Raw genomic sequence first — 13,519 nt, forward strand, 5'->3', positions numbered from 1 at the left:
ATGACAACTGACGGAGGAATACAAATTGCATAAATAGGAAAGTATACCAGTTTTATTTGAGGACCAGGATGTTGACAGCTGTGCCATACAGATTGCAAAATAGTTGGGAAGAGATTTTTGATTTACTGGTTTCACAGGGTGTATGAGTTGATATACAGTGCCTTGCGAAAGTATTCGGCCCCCTTGAACTTTGCGACCTTTTGCCACATTTCAGGCTTCAAACATAAAGATATAAAACTGTATTTTTTGTGAAGAATCAACAACAAGTGGGACACAAACATGAAGTGGAACGACATTTATTGGATATTTCAAAATATTTTTAACAAATCAAAAAGTGAAAAATTGGGCGTGCAAAATTATTCAGCCCCCTTAAGTTAATACTTTGTAGCGCCACCTTTTGCTTCGATTACAGCTGTAAGTTGCTTGGGGTATGTCTCTATCAGTTTTGCACATCGAGAGACTGAAATTCTTTCCCATTCCTCCTTGCAAAACAGCTCGAGCTCAGTGAGGTTGGATGAAGAGCATTTGTGAACAGCAGTTTTCAGTTCTTTCCACAGATTCTCGATTGGATTCAGGTCTGGACTTTGACTTGGCCATTCTAACGCCTGGATATGTTTATTTTTGAACCATTCAATTGTAGATTTTGCTTTCTGTTTTGGATCATTGTCTTGTTGGAAGACAAATCTCCGTCCCAGTCTCAGGTCTTTTGCAGACTCCATCAGGTTTTCTTCTAGAATGGTCCTGTATTTGGCTCCATCCATCTTCCCATCAATTTTAACCATCTTCCCTGTCCCTGCTGAAGAAAGGCAGGCCCAAACCATGATGCTGCCACCACCATGTTTGACAGTGGGTATGGTGTGTTCAGGGTGATGGCCTGTGTTGCTTTTACGCCAAACATAACGTTTTGCATTGTTGCCAAAAAGTTCCATTTTGGTTTCATCTGACCAGAGCACCTTCTTCCACATGTTTGGTGTGTTTCCCAGGTGGCTTGTGGCAAACTTTAAACGACACTTTTTATGGATATCTTTAAGAAATGTCTTTCTTCTTGCCACTCTTCCATAAAGGCCAGATTTGTGCAATATACGACTGATTGTTGTCCTATGGACAGAGTCTCCCACCTCAGCTGTAGATCTCTGCAGTTCATCCAGAGTGATCATGGGCCTCTTGGCTGCATCTCTGATCAGTCTTCTCCTTGTATGAGCTGAAAGTTTAGAGGGACGGCCAGGTCTTGGTAGATTTGCAGTGGTCTGATACTCCTTCCATTTCAATATTATCGCTTGCACAGTGCTCCTTGGGATGTTTTAAGCTTGGGAAAAAAATTGTATCCAAACCCGTCTTTAAACTTCTTCACAACAGTATCTCGGACCTGCCTGGTGTGTTCCTTGTTCTTCATGATGCTCTCTGCGCTTTTAACGGACCTCTGAGACTATCACAGTGCAGGTGCATTTATACGGAGACTTGATTACACACAGGTGGATTGTATTTATCATCATTAGTCATTTAAGTCAACATTGGATCATTCAGAGATCCTCACTGAACTTCTGGAGAGAGTTTGCTGCACTGAAAGTAAAGGGGCTGAATAATTTTGCACGCCCAATTTTTCAGTTTTTGATTTGTTAAAAAAGTTTGAAATATCCAATAAATGTCGTTCCACTTCATGATTGTGTCCCACTTGTTGTTGATTCTTCACAAAAAAATACAGTTTTATATTTTTATGTTTGAAGCCTGAAATGTGGCAAAAGTTCGCAAAGTTCAAGGGGGCCGAATACTTTTGCAAGGCACTGTATAAAATTAAGCAGGATTCAAGATTTCGTGCTTTTCAGCTAAAAATATTATATAGAATTCTTGCCACCAACAAAATGTTGAGTATTTGTGGCATACAATCATCGAAGCTCTGCAGATTTTGTTGTGAGGATACAGAATCAATAGACCATTTATTTTGGTACTGCCCGGTAATAGTTGAAAATGTATAACAGTGATCTAAAATTGACCCTAGAAATAGTACTATTGGGAGATCTGGAGAGACCAGATCATTCAATGACTAATACTGTATACTAATACTCTTAGTAAAAGTATTCATCTTAAACTCGCAATCTGTGTATCTTCTATTCGATTAGATAGATTGAAATTGTATGTTAAACAAATATACTGTGCATAGAAATCCGAAGAGGGTGGTCACCAGAGATATGTGGGATGGGCTGAGGGAAGCTGAAGGTTGGGATGTGTAATTTGGAGACAAGTGGGAGTGGAGATGCTGGGCGGAGGATAGAATGATGGTCAAAGATAGAAGTAATAATTAAGTCAAAATAAAACATAACAAAAAGTAAGTTTGAGTGACACTGAGGGGCAGTGTTGTTACAGTTAAGGCCGGTTTGCCTGAGGCTGATGCCATGCAGGTGTTTGTACACATGCATATACACACACTCTCATTCAAATGCACACATGTAAATAGTGACATACATGCACTCAAACATATTCAATTGGCCTTGCTGTTATGATTTTTGTTGTCCTTTTTTTTTTTTTACCTTAATTTTATTAGGCAATTCAGTTAAGAACAAATTCTTATTTCCTTGATGTCTTTTGTTTTTTTGCATTGCTATTTTCTGTTTTCCTTTGTCTTTCTCTTTGTCCTCTTTTGTTCATTTTGTTGGTTGTTGGTGCGGGGGAGGGTTTTGGGGGTGGGGAATGGATTTATTGTATTTTTTTCCCTGGGAGGGGGTCTTGGAGCAGGGTGTTGACCCTGGTTGCTTCAGTTGTGTGTTTCTGGATGGGAGGCTGTTAGATGACTAATGTGATGCAGTTGTTGAGCGTTTCACTGCAAGTATATTGTATGTTTTAAATATTATATAAAAAAATATTAAAATATAGATATATTTATGCCTATTGGGTCTGGATGGGAAAGAGCCAGGTTTCTAAGTGTCTGCAGGAAGCCTGTTTAGAAACATTGTTGATAAAAAAAGATTGCTTATTGTTTTTCGTTGATCATTTTGTGAAAAAATATGATCTTCCACTTTCCTCTGTTGGACCTAAATGTAAAATCGTGGTAATTCTGTCTGTGGCGCTGAATTCACTATTGATGTTTGCCTGTTTGTTTGTTTCCCTTTACAATTCCTTACCTGGCAAGTCACCATACGGGTCATATCAACGGCGAAGGTAGCCTAATCTTATTATAATGTTTGGAAGGCAATGTCCATGGCACGGACAGGAAATGCAATGAAATGAAATGCAAATACAACATGTAGCCATATCTACTTCCATGTTGAAGCCAACTCGCCTACTTTTTTGTATTTCAAAAATATTATAAATCTTTGTTATAACTAGGCCTATTATACAGTTACTGTAGCCCTATAATATTTAATAAACTATCTTCAATGGATAGGACGAACATCCATGCCTTCATTGTGAATTGGGAATCAAACACCATAAACACACTACTTGAAGCAATCACATAAAAAGCCCTTGTCACACCTACAATTTATGAATAGAAATAGAAAGCCTGTCGCTTTACGCTAACCCCAGGGGTTGCGCCCATAATTCCTGCCATCAAAATAGCTCAAATATTTCTGTGAATGCACTAAGATTCATGTTTGCATTTGGTTTGTAAAAATAGAGCTCTTGGGCTGCCAAAATTATATTACACTTTATATGAAACAAAAGATTTCAAGCACATCATTCTGTTTGTTAAATCACAAGATTGTAAACAGCATGGCAAACTGAAAATCATCTATTCAACAATGGCATGCATAACAACCATAGAAGAACCAAAGGGGTCAATGATACCTCGCACATGCAATGTGATGTAAACAGTGCTCTGAATGGCAGTTGATATAAATAAGTCCATGTGAATTCCAAACAAAGCTAAAGAAGCAAGGCTGTGCTCAAACTTTGGAAATGTTTGGAATGCAGTAACTGCTTGCTTGCACAATTTACCCACTTTTTTATTTTCATTCACTGACTGGTGTTGGTCAAAATGGAAAGCAAAATTATAATGGGGGAGTTGAAGGAAATAGTGAGACAAAATGAGAATGAATCTAAATATAGGACAAAAAGTACTTTGATGCTAGAAGGGGCAATCTGTGATTCAAACAATAATGAGCTGGACCCCACAGCCACTGATTTTGGTAAACAGATGAGGGATGGGGCTGAAGAAATGTAACTACTCTCAAACTGGATGCAAGAACAGACCAGTTATAGTTTTAACTATGTTTTGAGGCTTTAGTGTTTGTGTTCAATTATATTGTTTACAAACAATGGAGTAATACAAGCTTATATTTTGGGGTTCTAATGGGGAAGACAGTTGAAGTAGGCTCATGAGTCATTTAAAAGTTGTATTCTTCAAGAATCAATAGGCATATAAACAACCCAGAGTTCAACTCCCTGTCTGCCAGCAGTATATAGTATATACACTGAGTATAACAACTGACCAGGTGAATCCAGGTGAATGCTATGATCCCTTATTTATGTCACTTGTTAAATCCACTTCAATCAGTGTAGATGAAGGGGAGGGACAGGCTAAAGAAGGATTTTTAAACCTTGAGACAATTGAGACAGGGATTGTGTATGTGTGCCATTCAGAGGGTGAATGGGCAAGACAGAAACTGTAAATGCCTTTGAACGGGGTATGGTAGTAGGACACACCAGTTTGTGTCAAGAACTGCAACGCAGTTGTGGGAATCATTCAAGCCAACATAGGCTAGCATTCCTGTGGAACGCTTTCGACACTTTGTAGAGTATTTGTCTCAACAAATTGAGGCTGCTCTGAGGTGTTCCTAATGTTTAGAATACTCAGTGTACAGTATATCATTCATTTCAAAGTACCAAAGTATATAAATTGCAGATTGCCTCTTTAAAGAATGTTTACTAATCATATCAGTAGTGAAATCTGTTGTAACAGCTACTCAAGTAAATCCCTGAGTGATCCTCCTCAGTATATCACCTGCACCTCTATTCATGTGGTGACAGCAAATGCATACACACACCACGGTGACTTTATTACTTTTTAAGTGCGAGCTTTCCCAAGGGCAACAATCCACTTCTTAAAGCATTATTATGTACTGCACAGTGTAATAGTAAGTCATCGGCAATACTTGTATTAACTTGTGTTGCGGGTGTTTGAGATGGGTGCGCTTTAATATTTTCTGCTTTCCTAAGTGTGTTACCCAGGCTTCTTGGTAATGTTTACCTAAAGGAGTATGGTTTGAGTATCCTTCCATTATAGATACTGAACCTGCTGCCATAGTAACCGCTTGCTAAAGACACACTTTCCTTGGACTCCTCTACTGGCCCAGTTAGATTAACATATGTGCTCTTATCAGAGACTTGGCCCCTTGGTGCTTGATCTGGGTGGCTGCTCCACCCTGTTTGCTTACCTGGAGGGCTTGGAGATGTCTTGAAGTCCTTTGCCCCAGCTGTCCATCATTCTGTCCCCTGTGGCAAGATAAAACATGAAACAGAAATAGTTTTGTTTGTTAGCCAATATTTCAGTTATTCTATCTGAAATACTTTAATAATTCAGAACAAGGGTGTACCTCAGTTGGCATTGTTACCTGTAATTGTGAGCAACAGGTAGGACAAATATGCCTAAACCCTAGAATTATTAAGAGCAATGTTCCTTTTCAAATCCTAGCAACCATGGAAAAATTATTCAGTCATTTTTCTTTCTGTACAGATAATGCTGTGGATCCAACTGATGGCTTGAATTATATTCAGCTATTTGGTGCAGAGAACGTGAAGGTTAAGAAGTCTATGAGCAAGTGTCAAATGCACATAAGTTTGCAATTTTGTCATGTAAAAAAATGCTGCACTGTCATTTTCCAGCCCTAACAGCATGTTCAGCAATTGACCTGTCTAACATCAGCTCACTTGCGCTGAGGTGGGAGGGGGGGGGGCAATATTTGAGGTGTGTTCTTAAAAACACTGACAATTTCATGCAGTGCTAATCGGAAGTTTTAAGACCACAAAAATCAGGTCCTACAGGTACTGTAACACAGTTGATAATGGCATGGATTTTGAAAGCGGAAAGGCAGCCTATTCAGCCATGATGCACATTGCCCATGGAAGAGAGATGTGCAATTTGTGTTGGTGAATCTTGAATTTAGAAAAATAAAAACTATTGGTTCCCCCCAATTTTGTTTAATTTGATTAAAAACCAACCTCCGCTTAATCAAGACTGGTTTAGCAGCATCACATAGGTGCATATTTTTATCCTTGCCTTTAGCAAAGTAGCGTATGAATTAAAATGTTGTAGCCCTTTCCTGCAGTCAAATGACCAAATCATCCTCTAGTGGCCTCATTGGTGGAATGTTAATATGTTTCATAATTTCATAATTAATACACTTTTTTCAACACCTGACAATCAGGTGTTTCTATGTCAAACATTTTTGTTTTATTTCAGTGTTCTGTAAATAAAGTGTAATATTATGATGTAAACTCAAAATTGAATACATTTTAACTGTATAATCCCATAGCCGTGTGTGGGGTATATATTTTTTATTCAAAGAAGATTTGTTTAAGACTACCAAGAAACATTCTGTGTGACCCTGATTTAGCCCACTGTCGTAAAATGGAAAAAAAGGTACTACAGTTTTTTGACCTAATTATTTTTCATTATTCTCAATCCACATACAGTGCCTCTGGAAAGTTTTCAGACCCCTTGACTTTTTCCTAATTTTGTTATGTTACTGCCTTGTTCTATACTTGCCCCGAAGCCACTCCTGCATTGTCTTGGCTTTGTGCTTAGGGTCATTGTCCTATTGGAGGATGAACCTTTGCCGCAGTCTGATGTCCCGATCGCTCTGCAGCAGGTTTTCATCAAGGAACTCTATCTACTTTGCTCTGTTCATCTTTGCCTTAGATCCTGACGAGTCTCGCAGTCCCTAGTGCTGAAAAACATCCTCACAGGGAAGGTGTCGGGATTTCTCCATATGTGACGCATGGCATTCACAGCAGCAGGAAGCCTAGTGGTTAGAGTGTTGGACTAGAAACCGAAAGGTTGCAAGAACGAATCCCTGAGCTGACAAGGTAAAAATCTGTTGTTCTGCCCCTGATCAGGGCAGTTATCCCACTGTTCCTAGGCCGTCATTGAAAATAAGAATTTGTTCTTAACTGACATGCCTAGTTAATTAAAGGTAAATCACCGGGTGGTGCAGTGGTCTAAGGCACTGCATTTCAGTGCTAGCTGTGCCACCAGAGACCCTGGGTTCGAGCCTGTTGCAGCTGGCCGTAACTGGGAGTTCCATGGGGCGACGCACAATTGGCCTAGCATCATCCAGGTTAGGTTTGGCCGATATCCTTGTCTCATCGGGCACTAGTGACTCCTGTGGTGGGCTGGGCGCAGTGCACGCCAACCAGGTCGCTTGGTGCATGGTGTTTCCTCTGACACATTGGTGCGGCTGGCTTCCGGGTTGGATGCGCGCTGTGTTAAGAAGCAGTGCGGCTTGGTTGGGTTGTGTTTCGAAGGACGCATGGCTGTCGACCGTTGTCTCTCCCGAGCCCGTACGGGAGTTGTAGCAATGAGACAAGATAGTAACTACTAACAATTGGATACCATGAAAAAGGGGGTAAAATAAAAAATAAAGGTAAATCAAACATTCAGGCCTAATTAATACAATATTGGTTTCATCAGGCCAGAGAATCTTGTTTGCCTTATGGCAAACTTTAAGCAGGCTGTCATGTGCCTTTTACTGAGAAGTGGCTTCCGTCTGGCCACTCTACATAAAGGCCTGATTGGTGGAGTGCTGCAGAGATGGTTATCCTTCTGGAAGGTTCTCCCATCTCCACCGAGGAACTGTAGAGTTCTGTCAGAGTGACCATCGGGTTCTTGGACATCTCCTTGACAAAGGCCCTTCTCTCCTGATTGCTCAGTTTGGCCGGAATGCCAGCTCTAGGAAGAGTCTTGGTGGATCCAAACTTATTACATTTAAGAATGATGGAGGCCACTGTGTTCTTGGGGGACCTTCAATGCTGCAGAAATATTTTGGTACCCTTCCCAAGATTAGTGCCTCGTCACAATCCTGTCTCGGTGCTCTACGGCAATTCCTTGGACTCGTGGCTTGGTTTTTGCTCTGACATGCAGTGTCAACTGTGGAACCTTATATAGACAGGTGTGTGCCTTTCCAAATCATGTCCAATCAATTGTAGAAATGTCTTAAGGATGGAAAGAGGATGACCCTGAGCTCAATTTCGAGTCTCACAGCAAAGTGTCTGAATACTTTTGTAAATAAGGTATTTCTGTTTTTAAATTTGTATACATTTGCAAACAATTCTACCAACCTGTTCTCACTTTGTCATTATGGGGTATTGTGTGTAGATTGATGAGGAATTTTGTTTATTAAATACATTTTAGAATAAGGTTGTAACATAACAAAATGTGGAAAAAGTCAAGGGGTCTGAATACTTTTCAAAGGCACTGTTACCTGCATACTTTATGTTGCTTGTTCGAGTAGGCTTTTCATCTCCATTTTCAAAGAGCGCCTCTTGTCCGATTACCCAAGATGCATGCTCCTACAAACTATTCAATCCTATAATGCCATATCAACCAGAGATTTTAAAAAATTATCTGCCTAGCAACATAGGCAACAATACAATTGACTGGAGTCTAGTATTTTGTATATGTGCGTGAATGTTATGCATAACAACATTTAAGCCTATGTGTGCACACAGTGCCATGGAAGGAGATAGGTGAATTATGATATGATGCTTCTGACCCGATTCTATTTAGAAATATTGCTGTTGGTTTAAAAAGCAGATTGATTGTTTTTCGTTTAATTTGATTAAAAACATACTTATTAGAAGGATTCACCATCTATGGGTTTATGTTGAGAACGTACATGGCTCGAATAGAAAGCAATTCCATCTGCTATTTCTGGAGAATTGCAAAATATGATCTGTAAGATGGTGCATGGTGTTTATAAAACATTACGTTTGTGGGCAGTATAACGTTGAGTGGACATTCCCCCTTTCTCTCTATATTGGATTTTTATCCATTCGTGTGAAAAGTTTAGATGCGCATAAAACGCTCTAAGTTGCTTTTGCTGTAATATAACTATATTTAGACATAGCCTATTTAAAACATGTTGTTGTTTCATTTTTATTAGAATTTGATTAGTATTATACACTCTTTTCAGGCCTTATCAATAGCTTTGTGAATTTAATCTTGCTTATTGACTACGTTTGGCATATCCATGTCCAGACTGCAATTTACAGTAGACCGAGACCCTATATCACTGTGAATGCTCTAGCCAATGTTTAACAACATATTTCTATATTGAAGCAATGCAATAAGAACAATGTGGATTTCAAAAGTTTTCAACATATTTAGCAAATATGGGGCAGGATATTTAAGATTCAAATTGGAAATGATGATGATAAAATACATAAAAAAACGTAAATACACAATTTGAAGCAACCACATAGCCATGGAGCACATTCTGAATGACAAAGTGAGGATCCAATCCACGACACCCACAACTTGTCTATTTATCAAAACTCAGACCTTTTGCACCACCACCTGCTACTGTGCATATAATTCAAGTTCTGAAAACAGCAAAAATATCTCTGACACACCCCGAACCTATAACGCTACCACCAGCGCTAATATTTACCATTACGTTAGGTTTGTTAAAATAGAGCCCTACAACTACCATGTTGCATGGAGTGAATACTACACAGTTGTTCTCAAAATATATCTTGCCACACATTAAACTGTTGGCATTTCATGTATTCACCTTCATGCATTTGAGACAAGGATGGGAAAAGACATGGTACCTGCATGCATAGCCTGGTTCTGAATACCTCTGCTTCCTTCTTTGGTCTCAATGTGGTCTCCACCTTCGTCTTCTGTGGTCTCGGAGTCTGAAAGAGCGACAAGGAAAAGGTATTAGACTCAAGTGGATTGACAACATATGGTCTTGCATGACATTCTGTTTTAAAACCATGGGATGAATCCTAACCTACAACACTCAAGTCAAATTATCACTTTGACATCAATGTATAACTAAATGAAAATCTTAAAAAAGTGGAAATTAGGATTCATTCATTTTTATAGCCCAGCAATAACACACCTGATTTAACTAAAAAACAAGCTCTTGATTAGTTGAAGTAGGTGTGTGATCGCTGCGTCCGAGCCAAATTGTGAAAGGTCCCGCCGGAATGGATTGTGAAGCATTGCATTAGGAAAAGCCAACATTACATAGAGAAGAGGACAAAGCTACCAGTAATATAAACAAATCAGGTGCCAAAAGGAAGCTATATTCAGATTTCAATGTTTGCAAATAGAGAATTTTCCACACTGCACTTTCAGAGGTGCGTTTGATGTGTCCCAAAAGCATGAAGCTGACAATTGATTTTGAAATCTTCATTTGCAATGATTAAATTCCGGACTTTAAGTAAGCAGTGGTGAACCAAGATGGTACCAAGGACATTTACCATTACTGTGCTGCAGTAAGGATAAATTATGTTTCCATAGCTACAGTGCCTTTGGAAAGTGTTCACACCCATTGACAGTTTCAACATTTGTTGTATTACAAAATAAAACACTAATACGTCTTGATTAGATAAGTATTCAACCCCCTGAGTCAATACATGTTAGAATCACCTTTGGCAGCTAATTTAGATTATTATTGTGGAGTAACTACAATGTTGTTGATCCATCCTATTTTTTCTTCTATCACAGCCATTTACCTTACTAACTGGTTTAAAATCACCATTGGCCTCATGGAGAGATCTTTGAGCGGTCTTTGTCAACTGAGTTAGGAAGGACGCCTGGGGCTTTGTAGTAACTGGGTGTATAGATACACCATCCAAAGTGTAATTAATAACTTTACCATGCTCAAAGAGATATTCAAAGTCTGTTAATTTACATTTTTACTATGAGTGAATTCTTTGTCATTGAATCTGTGCTTTAAATTCACTGCTTGACTAAAGGACCACAGAGTGAGTCCATGCAATTTGTTATCTGACTTGTTAAGCAAATGTTTACTCCTGAAGTTATTTAGGCTTGCCATAACAAAGGGGTTGAATTCTTATTGACTCGAGACATTTTAGCTTTTTGTTTTAAATTAATTTGTAATTCATTTCCGAAAAACATAATTCCACTTTGACATAATTGGGTATTTTGTGTAGATCAGTGACATAAAATCTAAATATAAACCGTTTTAAATTCAAGCTGTAACACAGCAAAAAAAAAGTCAAGGGGTGTGAATACTTTTTGAAGATACTAAGTACCATCCCTCACAAATGGCAGATACTCAAGACAGACCTCTACCATGATATGTTTCAGCTAATTGGTTGTTCAGTAACCATTGTTATTAGTGTCTTGCATAATTTACTATGACATTTGATGTTATCAACAGTCAACCTATTGCAATGTTAGAGGTCAAGTGGGAAAGCTGTTTCGAACTAGCAGTAACATTACACTTTAATTCTTACCTTACACAGTAAGGTGTGTGGGGAAAACATTCAAATATTTATTTTGGAGCAATTGTACATTTCTTGAGTCAGTTTGATCATCATGAGTGAATCATCTCACTAGGCACACCACATAATTTCAACATGGATAATTGGGTAATATTTGGTTGAGAGGTTGATCAATGAGATTGCAAGCTATATTCATCCACTCAAAAAGACAGCCAAGGGTTAGTTGAATTTCTAATTTGTTATCACTATGCTTTCAACCATCTAAAAGCACAACCAAAAATGTCTGATATTTGGTTTGGTTAGCATGCAAATGTCTATAACTGTGCTTTTAACAATGTAAAAGCACAGTAAAGTTCCAATGGGAATACAGTGCCAAATATTTTGTTAATTTATACAACAGATTAATGTGTTATCACTGTGCTTCATCTGGGAAGCAGAACCAAACGACCTGGATTGCAGTTGAGATTACATTAAAAGTACATGGTGCAAGTGATCAATGCCTCTGGAGGTTCTGCAGCAATTGTGATGATCTCCACTCACCTGTAAAGACCTCTACATGCTATCTTGAACGTGCACACGCTATATGATTACACAAGAAGAAATATACAGTTACAGTAACCTCACAGATGTGTTTCATGTTAAGGTTGAATGTTACATTCGTTTGCAAGATATCCTTAACTTTAAGCTATTTACTGTATTACAAAACCAATATTGAATTGTGTTTGGTCGATAAGGAAACCAAATATCAACATTTGAAGATGTATCTTTTGCTTGGATAGTTCAATCTGTGCCACTGACTTCAATTCCAGTTTGTCTACAAATTAATAATTGATATGTTGGATTCACATCTCCATCACAAACATTAATCCAAGTTAACAAAAATGTAATTAAATAAATCAAATCAATGGAGACGATGATTACTTTTTTCAAATCCAAAGTACACTACATGACCAAATGTATGTACTGTAGACACCTGCTCATCGAACATCTCATTCCAAAATCCTAGGCATTAATATGGAGTTGGTCACCCCCTTTGCTGCTGTATCAGACCCCACTCTTCTGGGAAAGCTTTCCACTCGATGTTGATACATTGCTGCGGGGATTTGCTTCCATTCAACCATGAGCATTAATGAGGTCGGGCACTGATTTTGGCCGATTAGGCTTGGCTCGCAGTTGGCGTTACAATTCATCCCATTTCTGCATGGACCTCACTTTGTGCACGGCGGCATAGTCATGCTGAAACAGGAAAGGGCCTTCCCTAAACTGTTGCAACAAAGTTGGAAGCACAGAATCATCTAGAAGGTTATTGTATGCTGTAGCGTTAAGATTTCCCTTCACTCAAACTAAGGGGCCTAGCCCGAACCATGATAAACAGCCCCAGACCATTATTGCTCCTCCACCAAACTTTACAGTTGGCACTATGCATTGGGCAGGTAGCGTTCTCCTGGAATCCGCCAAATCCCGATTTGTCCGTCAGACTGCGAGATGGTGAAGCATGATTCATCACTCCAGAGAACGGGTTTCCACTGCTCCAGAGTCCAATGACGGCGAGCTTTACAACACTCCAGCCGCTTTTGGCATTGTGCATGCTGGTCTTAGGCTTGTGTACGGCTGCTCAGCCGTGGAAACCTATTTCATGAAGCTCCCAACAAACAGTTATTGTACTGACGTTGCTTCCAGAGGCATATTGGAACTCGGTAGTGAGTGTTGCAACCGAGGACAGCACTCAACGGTCCTGTTCTGTGAGCTTGTGTGGCCTACCATTTTGCAGCTGAGCCCTTCCTGCTCATAGATGTTTACACTTCACAATAACAGCACTTACAGTTGACAGCCCCTAGCAGGTCAGAAATCTGATGAACTGACTTGTTTCGAAGGTGGCATGATATGACGGTGCCACGCTGAATGTCACTGAGGTATTCAGTAAGTCCATTCCACTGCCAATATTTCCTGTGGAGATCGCATGGCTGTGTGCTCGATTTTATACACCTGTCAGCAATGGGTGTGGCTGAAATAGCCCAACCCACAAATTTGAAGGAGTATCCACATACTTTCATATAGTTTATTTTATACATAAATTCCATGTCACAATACGTTGACAAATTAG

The 13,519-nt window shown here is 39.2% G+C and overlaps 1 protein-coding gene across 1 annotated transcript in view; it reads right to left on the reverse strand.

The window, feature by feature from the left end:
* LOC135547779 (striated muscle preferentially expressed protein kinase-like) overlaps positions 1-13,519 on the reverse strand; it is a 203,453-nt gene that overhangs the window by 142,551 nt on the left and 47,383 nt on the right. The window contains 2 exon segments of the mRNA XM_064977037.1: positions 5,370-5,427; positions 9,766-9,852. Of these exon segments, the coding sequence (XP_064833109.1) occupies positions 5,370-5,427; positions 9,766-9,852 (145 nt within the window).

Source organism: Oncorhynchus masou, chromosome 10, assembly GCF_036934945.1.
Source record: "Oncorhynchus masou masou isolate Uvic2021 chromosome 10, UVic_Omas_1.1, whole genome shotgun sequence".
Taxonomy (NCBI): Eukaryota; Metazoa; Chordata; class Actinopteri; order Salmoniformes; family Salmonidae; genus Oncorhynchus; species Oncorhynchus masou.